This window comes from Akebia trifoliata, chromosome 12, assembly GCF_017979445.1.
Source record: "Akebia trifoliata isolate Shusen 1 chromosome 12, ASM1797944v1, whole genome shotgun sequence".
NCBI lineage: Eukaryota > Viridiplantae > Streptophyta > Magnoliopsida > Ranunculales > Lardizabalaceae > Akebia > Akebia trifoliata.
The window spans coordinates 425,983-444,897 of record NC_141386.1 but is presented as its reverse complement, the minus strand read 5'-3'; the positions used below and the strand labels follow the sequence as shown (position 1 = coordinate 444,897).

The following is an 18,915-nucleotide window of genomic DNA, read 5'->3' as shown; positions in this document are numbered from 1 at the left end:
TTTCTATTTCTATTAATGAAATCGTATCTCGAGCCTAAATTCTACCAATATTTCATTGACTTATTATTGTGGAATTATTTTGTATCTGATTTCAGATTATGACTCACATAATTGGATTCTGCCTCTGAAACATTTCAGATTTAAATAGAAGTTATCAAAAGCCAATTTTATAGAGAAACACTAACCTTACTAATTTGGTAAGATCTCACTAAGAGTGTTTGAGCTCTTATGGATTACCAAATTGCCAATCCAAATACAGTGAATGTGGGAATTCAAGAATTTAAGTTATCCTGGTGAGGGATAAGTAAACCACGCTAATTTTGTTACCAAACACCCTGATGAATTAATGAGAATATATGGTGTTTTTTTTTTTTTTTTTTTTTTTTTTTTTTTAACAATCAAAATCAACTACACTGACTGGATCAAGGTTTTAAAAGCATTGCAGGAACAGTAATCAAATTCAATTATTATTACAAAGCATCATGAAACATGCTGTGCCCTACATTTACACAATTAGCTTCTCTGATCAAATCTGGTAAAAGAAAGAAAATGAAGCGAAGGATGCCCTATATTAGTTTTAGCATCTCCTCATGATACAACCCACATTTCTAGCAATCTCTTCCTTTGCCTGCACTGATACTGGAACATCTCCTATGTACATGTCAAAGAAAGCCCCTGCACGTGAACACGAACACGTTTACAACCTTCCACCCCTTCCTCCTACTACCTAAGCTCGAAAAAAGATAACCACGCCAACTTTTACCAATAACACACCAATCGATATATGTAAAACAGCTCCTTAATTTCAAAAGAATTGGTATGTTGCTAGTAAAAGTTGGTGTGGCAATAGAATTTCTCAAGAGGAGGGGGAAAAAAGGGTTTACTTACTGCATAAATCCTTGCTATGGACTGCTCCAATCTGTTCGCCCCCAACTGCATGTATAAACATTTCAATGTAAGTTACGCGATATAAATGCCTGAATATTGTGAAGTAATATAGGATGATGACCCAAGGTCCAATCCTATAGATGATAAAATCTAGTTTATACTCGGAACAGTGGTAAATGTGGTTAACAAGGTGAAGACATGCCATTTAATGATTCACACTTGGAAAATCTAAGCAGAAATTCGATCAGACTGGATGATCATAACCATAGAAACTAAACTCCATTCAATCTAGACCCTCCTTAGCCATATTCTTTCTCCAAGAGATGTGATGAATCAGATGGTACCCATCATAGAATTGGACCAGTTTTGGCATTCACATGGCCATGCTATTTATTGGCCATAACAATCCATAAGATGGAAACCTTAGGTTCTTCCTTCGGCAACTACTCACCTTCTGTAATTAGCTGCCCATCAGCTGTTCTTCGGAAATCAATCCTTGTACCCTACAAATTTATCATTAAAGTCAAACACAACTCCATACCTCAATGATGAGTCCATACCTCAATGATGAGGGGAAAATGAGACATGGAAAATGATTTTTACCACAGGTAATGGGATATCTCGAGTGAAACATGAACCGAACGATCTCAGGCAGTGAAAATCAGTGTTGGGGTTCATCTTATTAGGAAACAAGACATAGTTGTCAGCAAGAGATCATTTTAAGAGATTATGAAGGAGATTGTCAAACTTTTATTTGCTATAAGACTGACCTTCAGTAACCGGTTTCGAAGAGATTTCTCAAAAGCACTGCAACGGAAAAAATTAAAATAAAAAAATTGTACGAGAGAGCAAGATTTTATCATTTTCTCCATACATGTTCATGATTTATGCATCTGCCAGCAGGTCAGATACACAGCATAGTAAATTGCATCAAAAGGGTCCTAGTAAATGAAACTGAATAGAAGTCAGGAACCTACACTACATTGTTTCAGTGGGTGCATTGAATCGTATAACCCAATTTGAGTATTTACAAAGACCTTTCCCTACCCTTCTTTGATTCCTGAGTTTGTGATAAAATAAGTACGCCCTTAATGTCATTAATATACCAAACCTACCAATTATAGTTTCACTCATGGTATTCTACATGATCCATATTTTTAAGCCACTATTAATATGGCTAAAAATATCAGAATAGGCTAAGTTTGGGAGGAGTTTGGTAAGTATTGACCATGGAGATACCTTGGAACCATGTTAATGGTTGGCCATAACAAAGCAAGCTGGCTGGTGACAATGTTATATGAAAGTTTGTATAACAAACTTTAATTTAACATTGTCAAATATATGGGCTCTTCTTCCATTTTTTGATGAGTGAAGATGTATTATATTATCAAAAGAAAGGAGGTTGAAAGGACCTACTTTATACAGAAATGGAAGAAAAAAAATACAACCGGGGGCACAATTACAAACTGACGCTACTATCATTATAAAAAATTCCCCATTTTGCAATCAGCCTTTGTATAAAGATTTGGGAACTTAAAGTGTGTGCTTTCATCTCGACCAGCCTGCTTTTGTTTCTTTCTTTCTCATCTATCCAAAAATAAAAAAAAAAAATCCTATCTAAAGTTGCATCTTATGTTGAGTGCCTTCACATTTTCTTATCACCTCAATACAAGTCATTTTAAGCCTTCATCCACCATTTTGGAACCCTTCATGCCTAAACTTCCTCTATTTTATTCCCTATTAAGACAACTAGAATGAAGTCCATCTTCATCCATTGCTGTATTTAAGCTTCAGGGGAGAAGGAAAACAACTACAATTACAATTCCAACCAAGCAGTACATCATAAAGAAGTTAATCAGAAAGGTATAATGTTTTGAAAGAAAGTCCAAAGAAGAAATATAACTTACTCTCGCACAGTATTGACTTTCAGACCACTGCAACTAACCACGAGCCTCACAGTCATGTGAATATCCTCCCTGTCACACCCTTACAAAAAGCTTGTCAAGGGAAAAATACAAGCTAATCCTAGAAGAAGAAAAATCATAATAGAAACCAAAAAACTTCATGAATAGGGTTCAACTCTGGAAACTTAAGACTACACCAAGCTAAAAGCAATCTCCAGCATACCAGCAAGTAAATTGGCAGACTTGCATCAACAGAAAACTCAATATCACTCAGTGTATCCCAAAAAATATAACTACAAGAAATTGGCATAAATTAAATATAATATTGTATCTAAGGGGCTCCAACATTTCTTGTACTGAAAAAAAAAAAAAAACAGATCAATAAGATTCAGCGTTTTGGAGAAGGATGACAAGAAGATCATCATGATAAAATCAGTCCATTTCTGAGATTGTTAATCCTATCAAGGATTTTCTTTCAAATCCTTTTTTTAATACCTTGGGTATCCGGGCCTCATAAAAATGGGCCAATTTGTAAGAGGGTAGTCTCCATGGTAAGGAAACCATCCACACTAAAAGTCCCATCCCATGACACATTGTTATGTGTCTAGAAATTATTCTCTTGTATCAAGATTTCCATGTAGAACACAGAATGGCATGTCAAATTCAGGTGTGGTAGTATATATCTATGGAAGCCACTCAACTTCAGAATGGAAACAAATGCTCAATTTTGAAGGTTTTCTTGGGAAATTTGGATGGAAAGTTATAACAAAAGGGAAGCACATGCTCATTTATAAAGCAGTTTATACTTTTCACTCAGATCCATTTGAGGTTCAAGGAAACTCCTTCAATGTCATTTCGTGAGCATAAAGACCAATAAAGGGGGTCTTGTAGATTACTCCAAAACTTAGACAATAACATGATCTTATCAGCTCACATCTATGATCTAAATGGTTAGTGAGGAGCTAGAAAGTTTTCTCCAGCCATACTTCTAAAAGAAGCAAGAAGGCCCACTCATTAGCCAACGATGCATAAATAAGCAACTTTGTGCATTCAAGGTGCTCTTCCATGGTAACATTTTTATGTTCCTCTTTCTCAATAAATTATTTTCATCATTATCGAAGCCTTATCCTAAAGATTTGTGGTCGGCTTAACGAATCCTATTCCTCTGTTTAATTGTGTCCAAAGTCATGCCTTTGGTTATTTAAAGCTTTCATATCCGCTTTCACTATCTCAATCCACAATCTTTGGGTATTCCTCTGACTCTTTTAGAACCTTCAACTTTAATGAAAAATTCTTAACAAATTATTTCTAAATTATCAAAAACAAACATGGAAGATCCTTCTATAGGATGAATAATAAAAAATTTGATCAAACACTTTTTGCTGCCAATCATGCAATATGTTAGCACATGAAATTTCTGAAGGTGAAATGTCCTTGTTACATGACAGTAACTCAAGTTATAATTCCTAGGAATGCAGAAATAATACATAAAATAATAGTATAATTGGTCCAGGTTCAAGTAACAACAAAGAGAATTCTGTTCAAGGATAGTTCTGGGGTATCAAAGTGAAGTATACCTGAGAAGATCCTCGAAAAAATCTGTTCGCTTGTTCAATTCACCGACAGGAACAGAAGCATATTTTGGACCCAATTTCTCACATATAGAACCAGGGTGAACATCTATAAGGAAAGACAAGTGAGAATAATTGGATTAATGGGAAGTACATGTCATAACAGATCAGCTTTAATTCTTTTAGAGAGATTAAAATTTAACATGCTAAAGGCCATGATACTCACACAAACCAAATGCATAGATTCTAAGAGTTTTAATTTTTATAATTGTCATACTTCTGGAACCAGTTCCAACAAGGACCTGAAACACAAAAGAAAATTGTTTTATTTCAACATTTTTTTTTTGGGGAGATAGTGAAAGGAAATTGATTTGGAAAATCAACAGATAGCAAATAAAGATATAACTCAAGGAGCTTTCAATGAGAACAAAATGGAATTGGTGTCTATAGAAGCACTTGATTTGATAACTATGACTAGAACTACAGATCAAAGTGCATACTCGGCATTGCTTATGATCCTTTGCAGGGAGACTAGTTGAACGTGAACAAGAGAACTCATTGAAAGTCTAGTGATGGTACCTCTGAAGTCAAAGTGGAGTTATTTTCTCCAGCTAGAATGTTGTCTAAAACAGCAGGAAATTTGATGCCTGTTAATGGCTCAACTGTATGTCTCGTCCAGTTTATTTCTGGAAAAGAAAGATCAGCAGATCCTCGAAGCTCACTCACACAGGTCGTTTGGTCCATGTGTCCATTGATTTGTACATCTGTATTCTCCAGCGGTACAGATAATACCTTCGAGGATCTTATGCCCATCAACAAGGAAACAAATTAAGCGTAAGAAAATGAGACTGGAAACTAGAAAAATAAATGACAAATACATCATCACACTTCGACATATACTCATTTCATTAGAATCCAATTATTGATTTATGATAGACAAGGATAAATGTGAAGATATTAGGGCTTGGATCAAAGTGCAGGATCATGTTCGGAACTATAGGAATGCTACACCTATTGAGCCCTCTTTGTTGTTGTATCCATGTGCGCACATTTCGGTAATCTTATAAGGACAACTCCCATATAAAGTACCGACCATGTTAACAGCTAGAGTAATGCTAAGTCTATTTGAACCTGTGTCAGTTGACACGTCCTTGTGAGCAGGGACAATACAGATTCTAAGTAATCATGATACCCCATGTAAATTATCAACCCCCCCCCCCCCCCAAACACACACACACTCACTCATGCACATCCACACCAATACTTTCTCGTAACAATGTGAGTAGGCTCGGCATTGCTCTGGAAATTTTAGGGTTGATTTTCTTTAGGAGCAAATTAGACCCGGATTTTAAAGGGATGTTTTTTTAGGAGTTTGTTTTTAGATGGGAAGCTTTGTTTTGGTCTAAGGTTTTTTTCTTCTTTCTTATTGCAATTTCGCTGGTTATCTCAACCTCCGGCTTCCTTTTTAATAATTAAATTTTTGCCTATAAAAAAAGAAAAATACCCTACTCTAAAACAAATAGAGCAAGATTACTACACTGTGAGCACAATGTCTAACTTAGAAAGAAAAACAGGATGGGCTCATGAATTCATTGGTAACAAGAGACATTGATATCAAGAGACTTACAAATTGTCAAAAGGTGGTACCAATGCTGCAGCTAATGAGAGCACCGGAAGCGATTGAAGCTGATCAACTTCCTTCAATATATGTCCAAACGCACCAAAAATCACCCGGGCAGCAGATTCTGCTCTTGAGCTTGATGCAGAGTACAACCCCGCAAGCTTATGGTCACAAGAGTTAACATGCTTAACTTGTGAACAAGATTGAAACTTTCCAGGTTTTGAGCTATGTGGATGACCCGATAATTTGTAATGTAAGTTTGAACTTGACCCGGTAGCAAACCAGATAAGTAAAGCTCCAGCAAACTTTGAAATGCAATTACAAGCTTCGTCAAGGGCTAAACTTCCAGGGAAATAGAAACGTCCGGACTGATGGAGAGAATTTTCGACAAATGAACCAATTTGGGACAAAAAATGACCCCTGAAACTGTGCGAGAGAATAGGATCCATGGGGAAGATGTATGGAGATCCTCCATCCAAATCCATAAAAAAGAACCAACTATTCCTCATACTATGTTATGTGTTGTTTAACGCACAATTCTGATGCTATGAAGTCTTGGCATAGGAACGAAGTGTGCAATAGAAATCCAAAATTGAGATTGAATTCCTGAGCATTAAAAATTAAAGAAATAGTAAAGTCTATGAAGCAGAGAAAAGGAAATATAGCATGCCTAAGATTCCATGCATCTTCACCCAATACAAAATAAATAGACAACAAAAAATGTGAAATTTCAGGTTTGCGCACCAAACCCAACTTTGATCAATATCCAATGACCAGACCACTCAAACCGTGGGTCAACACTTGGACTGGTCATGTCCCAAACAATTGGGATCACTTGATTTTTATTTTTTCATACTGCATTACCTCCAAAAATGAATTAAAAGTTACAAGAAAAAAATAATTAAAAAAGAAGAAGATTTTCTCATCACGCTAAGAAAATCCCAATGTCTTCTCTCACAAAACTAAAACACTAACTCTATTTTGAACATCTTCCTTGATACAATTTAACAAGGACAAAAATTTTGTAAAGGAATTCAATCTCCTAAGACTGTTTTCCTGGGAAAATTTATTTTCATTATAATATTTTCCCTGCAATCAAATAGACACACCCTTGTTTCATACTGCACCACCTCCAAAAATAGGGGGGGAAACAGGGGCAGAGCTAGTAAGGAGCTGGTGGGGGCAATTGCCCCACACAAAAGTTTGAGGCCCCCCTATATTTTCAACTAATTACATGGCCCATTTGTCCCCACTCCCTCACCTCTCTCCCCATTTGCCCCCACACCCTCACCTCCTTCCAATTCACCCCCCCCCCCATTCGATTTTTTGTTGATGACATTGCCTCTTGACTGGGCCTTCTCCTATACTAATTGGAAATGACTTAAATATCCTTTTCTTCAACTTCTAACCAAAAACCTCTGAATTTCTCCCTAAAATCATTCATCTTCAAGTTCTTCAACTATACAACTAACCATAGTTTGCCCCCACTACAAGAAAATCCTGGCTCCGCCCCTGGGGGAAAAGTAATTAATTAACACTCTGATATAGAATCCTCTCATAAGGGACTGTTTGGATTGACATTTTTGTGCAAAAAACAGTTTTTTTTTTTTTTAGATTCTTCGGCGAAGAAATGGCGATCAAAACTGACACCTACAACTAGATCAAGAAAGGGTTTTGCAAGAACAACTTAAACTCCACTCCTCATAACCGAAAAAAAAAACCCCATTACATTGCTAATAAATGCTCCCAAAAAAAAAAAAAAAAACCAAATGCAACATAACTCAAAAAAATCAACAATTCAACAAAAACTAGCAAAATAAATGAAGAAATCAAACATCTCAAATTCTCAATAACTAAACAGAGCTTAAACAACTTCAAAACAATCAACCTACCAACAAGATTTTCTTTCTTCTATAAACATTCAAATCAACTATAAAAAAAAGACCTCATTTTTAAATAGAAGGAAAAGAAAACAAACCTGAAACAACATTTAACAGACCTCCATGGGAGTCAGTGAGAGCCTTTCAGGTAGAAAATGAAGTAAAGAAAAGGGGAAAAAATTAGGGTTCTAGTCGGTTTTTTTCAAAAGTTTAGTTTTTTTTCCCCTATTTTGGGTAGAAAGAATGCGAGAAGGCGAAGAGAAACGAATATACTTTCTTTCAGACAAGATCTTTGCGTCTCTTTCAGGTTCTTCGTTGGCGGGGACTCGTTAAATAAATGCCTTTTTGGCCTTTTTATTGGACATTAAATGCCCTTACATATTTCAGAATGGACAGATATAATATACTTATTATATGCAGTCCAAATTCTATACTATCAGGACCAGCTTACAAGGTTAGTCCCACTTCATTGTACACTTCTTTTCTTTCATTTTTTTTTTTTTTTTTTTTTTATGACGGGGTGTCCGTACTTACGACCAACTATGAGGACCGGAAGAGCCAAGGCATATGGGTCCCTTCCTGGGGCACATGCAACTCCCACACGTCACATGCTTTGGGTAAGTGATGGTGCGCCCTCTCACGTGACTCCGAGAAAATATTGCTCATACTAAGTATCAAACTCACATCTTATAGCCTTTCATTGAGGTTCATTGTACACTTATTACATACCAAAAATCTTCTTGATTAATGATTTCTCATCATTAACTTGAGTTTTTTCATTATGAGATGATGAACCAAGATAATTTTCTTTAACTCTGAGGGGTTGGCTCAATGGCAACTTTGGACCGATAAGTGGATAATGTTTGTAAGTCATGAATTCAATATCCAATATGAGTAATTAATTCTTCAAAGGTCACTCATGAGTGCAGGCATTGCAAGTGTCCTAGGACTAGTCCTTGCACAAGACGATGGTCTATGGATTGGGCATAGCCCAGATACAAACACAGTAAAAATCAAGATAATTTTTAATTAGAGATTTCACCTCATATTGTAATAATATTTTGGGATTGACAACAATAACTAAACATATCTCCAATGTGATCGCTTGTTAATTAAAATGTGTTTGCGATTAACTAATTGTTAGATTATGGGAATGATCGAAGTCGTCCCTAATCAATAAAGATGTCATCCGAATGCATTTCATGTGATTGTAATAAAAGCCGACTTGTTGATTTCCAACGATACAAATGTATTTAAGTAGTTTTCTTTCAATATAATGAAAATGTAATTTTTTTTTATTTTTCTTGTAAATGAATACAATATTGAGATATCGGCAAGAGAAAACAAAAAAAAAACAAAAAAAAACTTGCCACTTGGCATGCAAGGGAGATTGGGAGTGTGTTGCAACACAACTCCCTAGAGTACATGATCATCAATTAAACCTAACATGTAGACGTTTTCTGTGTTTAGGTCAAATACGGACCAACGTCCACAGATATAAGGCACACGTCTTTCCAAGTCTAATTTATTATACTTCTAGTGTCACTGTTCCATGTCGGATGGAAGGTGAGAATTTTTTGCTCACAAAATTTTTCCTTACAGCACTCACAGGGTCTTAGATCAATCAATCACAATAGCTCGCGTCTTTTAAGGGCATCCTTGAGTTTTCAAAACTATCCTCGATAGGCTGCACGTGTCACATAGTGGAGAGTGAGAATTGTGAGCGAAAACTTTCTCATGGATGGGATGTATGCATCTATGTACCTTGATACATCATCGCGTGAACGATAATATTTTTTTGAATAATGATACATGCACACGATAAATCATTCGTGTATGCGGTTGACGTGACAAGGGCACATAATCGTAAATCTTTTTCTTCATGATGTAGATCTTTTTTTGTGTATCCTGAAGAAAAAGACCTATGGTTATACACCCTTGCCATGTCAACCACGTATAGATAGTGTATGATTTACTGCATGCATTCAACACGACTCACATTTCTTATCTCAATCATATTGACAATGTAAAATAATAAGTGTGAGAAGCATGGTTTTTAAACTCGGTATCGCGTCTCGTCTCATTCAGTTCCGATACCGAGTTGTCTCGGACGAGTTTTCCGATACGTTTGAGATGTCTCGTGAGATAACTCAAAAAATTACACTGTCAGACGTAAAACTCGGTCCAAAATTGACTTTGTGAGTTGGTCTCGTTCAACTTTGATACCGAGTTAACTCGGGCGATACGTCTCGATCTCGGACGAGTTTAAAAACCATGCTGAGAAGTGACAATAAAAAATAAAAAGATCAAGATATAGACTTTACATGATTGCAAAATTGTCCATATCCACAAATGATGATGATGATGGGATCCTGGTAATTTTTCAATCTAAAAACACTAAAACAAGTCCGTTATACTATATAAATTGTTCAGAAGATAAAAATTCCCCCTAAAGTTGATAATTATTGGACAATAGAAATTTAAAATATATGTCAATTGGATTACATTACATGAGCATGATGGAGGTGTGATCATGATTTTAAATCTCATCCGATGTGTGTCGGTATCGTCCACAAATGAGACGAATAGGCAAGTCAAACATATTGGACGAGATTTAAAATCATAGCTCATTTTCTCATTGTTGAATGAAATACCTCAAACATATCAGAAAATTCATCTGAGATGACTCGATCTTGTTCGTGGACGAAACGAGATGTCAAAACTAGATTTAAAACCATGGGTGTGATCCATTAATTAGACATAATGGACTAGTCTTTGGGCACATGCTCTGCCTCACTAAAGTTTTATATGATGAACTTAGGCCTACATTCCATATTGCAACTTACATGATTACCTAACATATGGTACAACAAACACAACACATTATGGTGTGAAATTTGGCACATCACGTGCCTAATGGGCCCACACCAATCTCAATCATTGATGGTATTATTTATTTGGCAAATCTTCAAGTAGTTGAAGGAACCATGTCAAATAGATATTTTTTATTGCCACTTCAGCCCTTTTTTTAAAAGAGTAGTGATGAATGCACGTGGTCTTCTTATGCGGTTGGGTACATGGCTGACATGGCAAGGACACAGAATCATAGATCATTTTATAGGGATACACAATAAAAAGATGTGCGATTTTGTGTCTTTGCCACATCACTTTCGTATCCAACTGCATGCATTCATCATTAATTCTTTTAATAACACACCAAGAATTTCACTCATTCATCCTTCTAAGACTTATGGAGATGAAATTATTGGTTAGGAATTTGGGATCATGTGTTACGTATGAAATCTTCTAACTCCATTATTTTACTTGGAAAGAGAGAGAATGTGGTGTTGTAATAAAAATTTTATAAAGATTGTCCCACATATTGAAATTCATCTAGTTTTATTAATAAAATAGACAAAGAAAATGTTGGTGTGGCTGTACAAAAAAAAATCCTTCTATCCACTTATCCAACTCATTCCACCTTAATTATTTCGATTTGGTATGTTTTGTTTACCCAATTAAGAAATTAGGAAAAATTATCCATAATTTTTTTAAGGTTTAGATGTGAATATTATTCATCGTATTTTATAAATTCCCAATAACATACATATATAACCAAAAATTAGGGCTCATCCACTCCTTGTTGTATACGTCAAAAATTTTAAAAGACCTTGCAACTCATTAAATTATGGAAAAATCTTTAAAATCAGACTTGTAGCCTATACATTGAAATTACGATCCATTGCTTGAGATGGATCTCATATGATTTGAATTTGAATTTTTGCAGATAAAGCCCATGATATAAATAAAGTCAAGTGATCTACATATTAAGTATCAGACCTTACATTTAAAAAAATGAGTTTAACCCATCAACAATCCTTAAAATTTGATTTGAACGAATTTAACATTTAGACGAATCAATCAAAACTCATTAAATAAAGACATAGTTGAAAAGCTAAGTTATCATAAGTCTATACATACCTAAGTCTCCCTCATTTGAAAGGAACCTACATCATTTTTTCTCAGAAAACAGAAGCCCTTCCTCTAAAGAAGAAAATACTCTCAAAACCTTCTCTAAAGACGAAGTAAAATTCTTCAAGAGATTCAAACTCTGATAAAAAAGAAGATCAAGCTTAAAACCATTTTTTGGAAGTCAAGAAATCATTCTTAGTCGATTAAAAGCAAAGTCAGAAAAAAAAAAAAAAAAAAAAAAACTATGAAAAACCTCCACAAAAAATCAAGTACAACAAAACTACTATCAAAGCAACATTCTCAACCAATCAAATACGAAGTTCGGAGATAAGAAAGCTACATATACGCCACCATCTTTATTTTTGTACTTGACTGTAATCAAGGGATAATACTAAAGTATATATCTCAAATTTCATCAAAATCAATAAAATCATTTACGATATTATTTCACTTATCATGAGGTAGATCGTGAAATTTGTTGATGACAGTCCCATAAACCACCTTTTTTAACATAATTTTTTTCCCTCAAGAAAATGAGAGAGGACATCTCTATCGAAGCATTTACAAATTAATAATTTTAATTTGAAAAAGCTTTTGAAAGACTATCAACACAGAAAGTTCTTTTCTACCGAAAGCGATGCAGTATCCACACTTAAAGTTTTAAATAAAGAAAAACAAACCCACACTCATTGATGATAAAAACCATTTAATAGGTATTAAGGAAGGTAAGATAAACTTATTTGAATGTTGATTCCCAAAATGCATTCTCAAATTGGCACTTCTTAAAAAACTCATTCTTCATTTTTCAAAGAAATCTGTTTTCCAAGAAATGGATATTTGTCTCCTTTTCACTCTCTTGATCACATAGGCATCTACATGGTGTGGGATTCCAAATAAATTTAAAAATAAATAAATCTTATGATGAATACTCTAACCTATCATTATGAAATAAATAACTAAAAACGACCACTATCATTAGTAAAAATACATTTAACAGTATGAAAAATGTAAAGTTATTGCGTCGATACTTTATGTGGATGATATTTTGACAAATGGTATCAACACTTAGTTTTATGTCCTCTTACCCACTTTGATAAAAATAAATAAATATGAAATCGAATATATACTGTTTTTTATATATTTTTCTAAAAAAGTATTTTCCCAATTTTTGTACTTTTCACTATTATTTTTCTACTTATCCACCTATTTTTAATAAATTACATATTACTTTTTTAAAATAAATAACTTTTATTAATAATTCAAAAAAAAATTATCCCCAAAACTTGACATCCCTCCATTCAGAGACTTAAATCACATTTTGGGGTGGGTTGTATAGATGAAAGTGGGTGCACTGTGCATAAAGGTGGTGCACTAACACCACAATTTTATGCCACTTGTGGAAAACTTCCTCGTTACCCCAACAGTCCACCATAGTAAATGGTAAGGGATTTGTAACATTGAAAGTGATCAATTAATTATCATAATAGAATTGTGGTGTTAGTGTAGAAGGACCTTTGCTTGTTTTTAAAATTAAAATACAATTTACCTATTAATTTAGGTAAAACCAAAATTTTAATTGCATATCAATGTGTTTATTAAAACTAAAATTGCTCATAATGAAGACTAATAAATTATACAACCAGATGAGCAGATGAAACTCATAACTCATTAAGATTTCGAATTAAATACGAGTTAAGAGTCAGGAAGACCCAGACAAGAATTTTAGGACGATGTCGTTGAACTTCTTTGGCTCTTCAACTTGAGGAACATGTGATGTGCTCTCTATAACTTCAAGTTTAACCTTATCTCCAACAATCCTGAGATTAAAATCATCAAAAATGTAAAGCAACAACACTCGATTAAGGGATTCCACCCAAGACTTCAATAGGACTTGAAGTTAATATGATTATAATATAAAAATATTATCTTATATCTTTGTTTTTATATTTTTCTCATTTACATTTCACATTTCAAACTTTAGTTAATCATCGACAATTTTTTTCTTTAATTTGCTTATAATTTCATATATTTAAGGTTTGAAATACATTTTTAAGGATAAATAATTATGAATTTTATAATTTTTTACATAGCACTTATTTTTATATAAGTCCTTATCGTTATTAAATTATCTAGTATTAATGAGAAATGAACCAAACCAACTTGGGTTGGGTTTGAATTGATCATTTCATGTCCTAGGTTGAGTGAAAAAAAATGGGTGTTATTAATATACGTACTCCTTGAGCTCCATAGCCTTCTTCAAGGGAAATATTTGGTCGTGCTCTCCCCACACTACCAAGACTTCCTGCAAAATAAAGGCAACAACAGCACATTTCAAAACAAGAAAAAGAAATTGTAAGTAATTGCCCCCACACCGTAGCATGGCCCACTTATGCATCAATCAGGACCATTAGATCGCGAACCATGTGTGATGTGGGGGGTGATGAAACACATTATACCTGTTGAAGAGGAGAAAGCTGTACTGTGTCATCACGGCCAAGGGTTAATCCACCGAGAAGTTCCTTCTTTTCCTCCCTGTTCTCAGAGTACAAATTCTGCAACCACATAACAATGACCATCTTGTTGAATATGTTGGTTAAGAACATATCAATTAGTTAACTTAATAAAGTTGATATATGGAAGGGAAAGCCACCATAGGAAGCCAAGCAGGGCTGTCGACTAGGCCCGCTAATTACACCCAGACCAACAAAAAACAAAAGACTCGTGAATTTCTGACACCCCCTCTGACATACACTCCCCAACGTGACATGGGCTAGAACCATAGATTTTCCTCGGGATACATAATTGTGCAGTTGTGTATCCTAAGGAAAAAATATATATGTGGTTCTAGCACAAGCCAAGTTAGGAGTGTACGAGAGAGTATGTCAGAGGGGGGTGTCTAAAATGGAAGCGGATCCTCTATAACACATGGTTCCTGGCTGTAGCACAGATCCAATGATTGAAAGAGCACCACATCAGCCATATACTTAGATCCCACACTTAAAATATTGGATCTTCAGTAACCGTTCATTTTTAAAGACATGGATCTCGAGGAAAAATTGTTTTTTTTATTATTATTTTTATACTTTTTAATTAGATCTAAATCATGATCACAAGAAGCTGGAATGTTAGTTGTTTTTTCAAGAGAGCTTTATCTCATCCATTGGATCTGTGCTACAAGAACCGTGTGCAACAGAGGATCCGCTTACATCTAAAAATCATTATTTAGAAAAAAAAAAGAAAAAAGAAAATAGCAAGATTTGAGACTTCAATTTTGAACTCGTAAAAGGAGAATGGTCGGGTTAGGAGGTAATAAAACCAAACCAATATCGACTTTGGCCCATGGTTTTAAATCCAGTCCTAGATCAGGACGACTCATTCAATATATCTTAGTATTGTCCACCACCAAGATGGATAGACAAGTCAAATGTATCAGACAATATATAAAAATATAAAATCACAATTCATTTTTCTCATTGTTGAACTAGATGACTCAAACAAATCAGAAAATTCATCCAAGAAAACAAGTTTTAAAACCATGCTTTGGCCCACTATTATATTGTGCGTAAGCTATACTCATTTAAGGAGGTTGAAGATAATAGATTTGGTAAGAAAAAAAAATATAAACATATAATTTTAAACCAAAATTTTCTTGATTTTTTAATCGAACTCTTCTAGTTCATCATAATTGATATTTGTTTGGTTGGTATCTGGTAAGGTGGTTGGTCCGCAGATCTAGCTGAGGTTAGAAAAGTAAAAACACAGATAAGGAAATTTGTTGATTCTCTCAATACGAAAGGTGGACAGCAATGTAGTCAAACTTTTTCTTAATTCACAGTTTGACTAACATTGTCAAACCAACTCATTTTAGATTTTTTTTTTTTTTTTTAATCCACCGGTGAATTAAAAACAAAAGATTATATTGCCACACTAACTTTTACTTACACCACCCCCATTCATATGTAAATCACCAGAGAATTAAGAGTGAATCTCCATTTCACGCACTGAATATGAAGATATTCCGAGACTGGTACACTGTTCATTTTAATTCCCAAATCATAAATTCATCATTTTTATAACCTACAATCACTTTTAGGTTGTGCTTGAATGTAGAAAAAAGAAGAGAAACTCAATTTCTCTCTATCATATTTGGATTGACAGAAGAGAACTTGGGACAACTCTTAAATTTTAAAATATCTTAAAAGAGATTTAGGAATACATTTGGCATTATAAAATATTTTAAAAGAGTTTCTCTCCATTTTTGGTGAGAAAGAAAATTCATATTTTTTTTCTCTCAAATTCCTTTCTCTTTTCTTTATTTCTCTTAATCCAAACACAGCCTTAATATCTACATTCGAAAATATACCCAACGAATTCATTTATCAAATATAAAAGTGAGAAATTCACTCAAATTGCATGTTTTAGGAATTAAATTCAACAACAAACTCGGAGATTAGACATAAGTTGCAAACGTTCTAAAAAAATTTGCAAGGATCAGCAAACATCTCGGAGTGACGTTAGTAAAGTTGGTGTGGCAATAGAAGCTCTCTTAAAAAATTAAAATAAAAAATACTTAATGGAATTCGTTGGACACTGCGTTTAACACTACGCTGACGTGATAGTACGTGGAGGTGCTCACATATGACATAACCGTATATGCTTTAACTTGTATCTCGAGGAAATGCATCTATGACTATCACATCAACGAAGTGAAAAACAAAGTCTCCTTAGAATTTTCCCATTTTTTAAATTGTATCTAATAATAAGAGTCTGAAATCTTAGAATTAAGCCTCATTCACCGTCAAAAGTACCTCGAGATTCGTAAAGTCCAGATTAGAACTACTCATGAAAATACTTACGTTGAGAAAGTCCTTGAGCAAAAAACCAGGCAAGATGGACGGCTTTTTGAACACCGCGAGCCGAAACAAATTCCGTAGCTGCTCCACCGTCTTCGGCAACATCAAATCTTCTATATTCTCCACATTCGCCCTCTCTATCAACTCTCCGTTATCTTTCCGTTTCATATTAACGGCAGAGCTAGCTATAATCACCTTCTCAACCCTCTCTGGCCACATCTTTCCCATATGATATGAGACAAAACCACCATAACTCGTTCCCATAACTGAATACCGCTTTACCCCTAACTGCTCAAGAAGTTTTCCAACCGAAACCGCTTGAAAAACCTCCGATCTTTCCGAAGATTTGGTGGTGGATTCTCCGAAGAAGATGAGATCTGGGATGTAGAGATTGAAGTAAGGAGAGAGAGCTTTGACTTGTGGACACCATTGCCAGATTGAGATTGGACCGAAACCGTGAATTAGGATCAATGATGGTTTTCCGTTGGATGGAATACTAGGGTTTGGGCTCCAAAAGTGGATAGTGGTTTCGGTATCGATGTCGATGGATCTAGAGATGAGTCCAGCGGAGGTGAAAATACGGTTAAGGTAACCTCCATAGAAGGATATCAAGCTGAGACAGGAGACTCCCATTCTTATTGGTGGAGACAATCCGCCATGAGAGATAGATGGAGAGGTTTTGATTCAGAAGCCGAGAGACGAACCGGTTTTCGGTTTTTGAGTGATTTTGGTTTGTCCTGTTTAATTTTTTCGGACGGTTTGTATTTAAGGCGAGTCTGTCTTCATTTGCCACTGATTTTGAAAGAAATTACGAGATTACCATTTGGCCAGGTGGGATTCATCGAACGGTGGTCACTGGTCCGTTTATAATCTCTGTATTTTGGTTCTCGATCAAACGAACGGTTGAGATGGAAATATGTTCCTTAATATTTCCCAATAAAACGGATTCCAAGATAACATAACTAATTAAAAGGTCATTGTCTATTTATTTTTTTAAATAAGATGAATTCTAGAGGAGTTTCACATGGGCCCACAAGCCTTAGTATGATTGGGAGCTTAACTAAGTTAGTCATGGTAATCTAATTCAAAGGTCAATGTATTGTTGGGTCAGACTTTGACATGTAATAATACTTATGATCTCCTCACAAGAGCGGACCCACCAAAAACAGATATAATAATCATGCTTTCATGATTGGGAGTTGAGACCGTAAATTTAGGACATTTTCAAAGAGGATTTTAATAAATTATCAATCAAAGATGATTTTGTTTGGACCTGATAAATACAGAGGACCTTTATTAAGATGTGGAGTCATATGATCTCATAAGGCACAGCCATGGAATTCAAAGTCTACAAATGACTTTTGATGTGATGGAGAAATTTATATTGGATTTTGTTAACATGTGCCCTAAGAGAACACATTATGATGCAATAAATACATCTCAAAATTGAATTTTATTTTAAGGTACCCTAAAAGAAATCATTTTTTACCAAAATAACCCGAGAAGCTTATTTCCAAGGTGCACATATTAACAAGACCTCTATTATAAAAAGAGAAGACCGAGTAGAAGTGGTTTGACACAAAAAATAAATAAATAAATAAAATTTGAGTGATCATAAATTCCCTTCACTTATATTTAAACTTATTATAATCATGGTTAATTTAGTCAAAATAACATAAAATCATAACCCATGATCTTAAAATTACGTTGTTTAGTTTTCAAAATAAATAAAAAATCTTGTTTTTACTATTTAATCTATATATATAAGACAGTTAACATTGAAATTGACATTGTTTCACACATTAGTGTGCACATAACTATAAATGATTTTCACACCTGTCAATAACGTGTGAAACAATGTCAATTTCAATGCTACCTTAGCATTTTTCAAAAAGAAAAAAAAAATCTTTAATTAATATTTTAAAGAGTCATGCTAGAATGACACAAGGGTGACAAAAATGTGTGGTGTCGTGCACATTACCGTAGATGTTTTTCTGCAAGATACAACTAAAAAGCATCTACAGTTATGTGCACGCAACCACATCATTTTTTTCACCTTTGTATCTCGTTTGTGTCATTTCAACATTTTCTTATTTTAAATTACAAATAAGTCATTTGATTATCAATTTTGTTAGCGTAGGGCACACACGTTAAATTGTAATAAATACACTTTGAAAATTGGATTTTGAGTGTATTTTGATCGGGGGAAAAAAATCAAGGTCATTT

At 34.5% G+C, this 18,915-nt stretch overlaps 2 protein-coding genes across 2 annotated transcripts; both read right to left on the bottom strand.

The window, feature by feature from the left end:
• Positions 1 to 367: 367 nt before the first annotated feature.
• FAP2 (Chalcone-flavanone isomerase family protein) lies at positions 368 to 8,187 on the bottom strand. The gene is made up of 11 exons (XM_086419124.1): positions 7,963 to 8,187; positions 5,991 to 6,590; positions 4,943 to 5,165; positions 4,590 to 4,665; positions 4,370 to 4,472; positions 2,796 to 2,864; positions 1,659 to 1,695; positions 1,492 to 1,566; positions 1,340 to 1,391; positions 889 to 933; positions 368 to 675 (listed from the first exon to the last, which is right to left on the bottom strand). The coding sequence occupies exons 2-11, from the start codon at positions 6,491 to 6,493 to the stop codon at positions 578 to 580; spliced, it is 1,281 nt and encodes a 426-aa protein (XP_086275250.1). The 5' UTR covers positions 6,494 to 6,590; positions 7,963 to 8,187; the 3' UTR covers positions 368 to 577.
• A 5,106-nt stretch (positions 8,188 to 13,293) lies between these two features.
• On the bottom strand, positions 13,294 to 17,443 carry LOC147388427 (alpha/beta-Hydrolases superfamily protein). Its single transcript, XM_086419405.1, has 4 exons — positions 16,693 to 17,443; positions 14,293 to 14,388; positions 14,071 to 14,138; positions 13,294 to 13,653 (listed from the first exon to the last, which is right to left on the bottom strand). The coding sequence occupies exons 1-4, from the start codon at positions 17,320 to 17,322 to the stop codon at positions 13,536 to 13,538; spliced, it is 912 nt and encodes a 303-aa protein (XP_086275531.1). The 5' UTR covers positions 17,323 to 17,443; the 3' UTR covers positions 13,294 to 13,535.
• Between the last annotated feature and the right edge of the window lie 1,472 nt (positions 17,444 to 18,915).

Excerpts from the sequence above, each read along its gene's own strand:
- FAP2 (XM_086419124.1), bottom strand. The coding sequence starts at position 6,493 with ATGAGGAATAGTTGGTTCTTTTTTATGGATTTGGATGGAGGATCTCCA. Across the intron at positions 1,696-2,795 it reads AAAGTCAATACTGTGCGAGA|TGCTTTTGAGAAATCTCTTC; the intron begins GTAAGTTATATT and ends TTTCCGTTGCAG. Across the intron at positions 1,567-1,658 it reads TTCGAAACCGGTTACTGAAG|ATGAACCCCAACACTGATTT; the intron begins GTCAGTCTTATA and ends TTTCCTAATAAG.
- LOC147388427 (XM_086419405.1), bottom strand. The coding sequence starts at position 17,322 with ATGGGAGTCTCCTGTCTCAGCTTGATATCCTTCTATGGAGGTTACCTT. Across the intron at positions 14,389-16,692 it reads TGCTCAAGGACTTTCTCAAC|AATTTGTACTCTGAGAACAG; the intron begins GTAAGTATTTTC and ends ATGTGGTTGCAG. Across the intron at positions 14,139-14,292 it reads AGCTTTCTCCTCTTCAACAG|GAAGTCTTGGTAGTGTGGGG; the intron begins GTATAATGTGTT and ends TTTATTTTGCAG.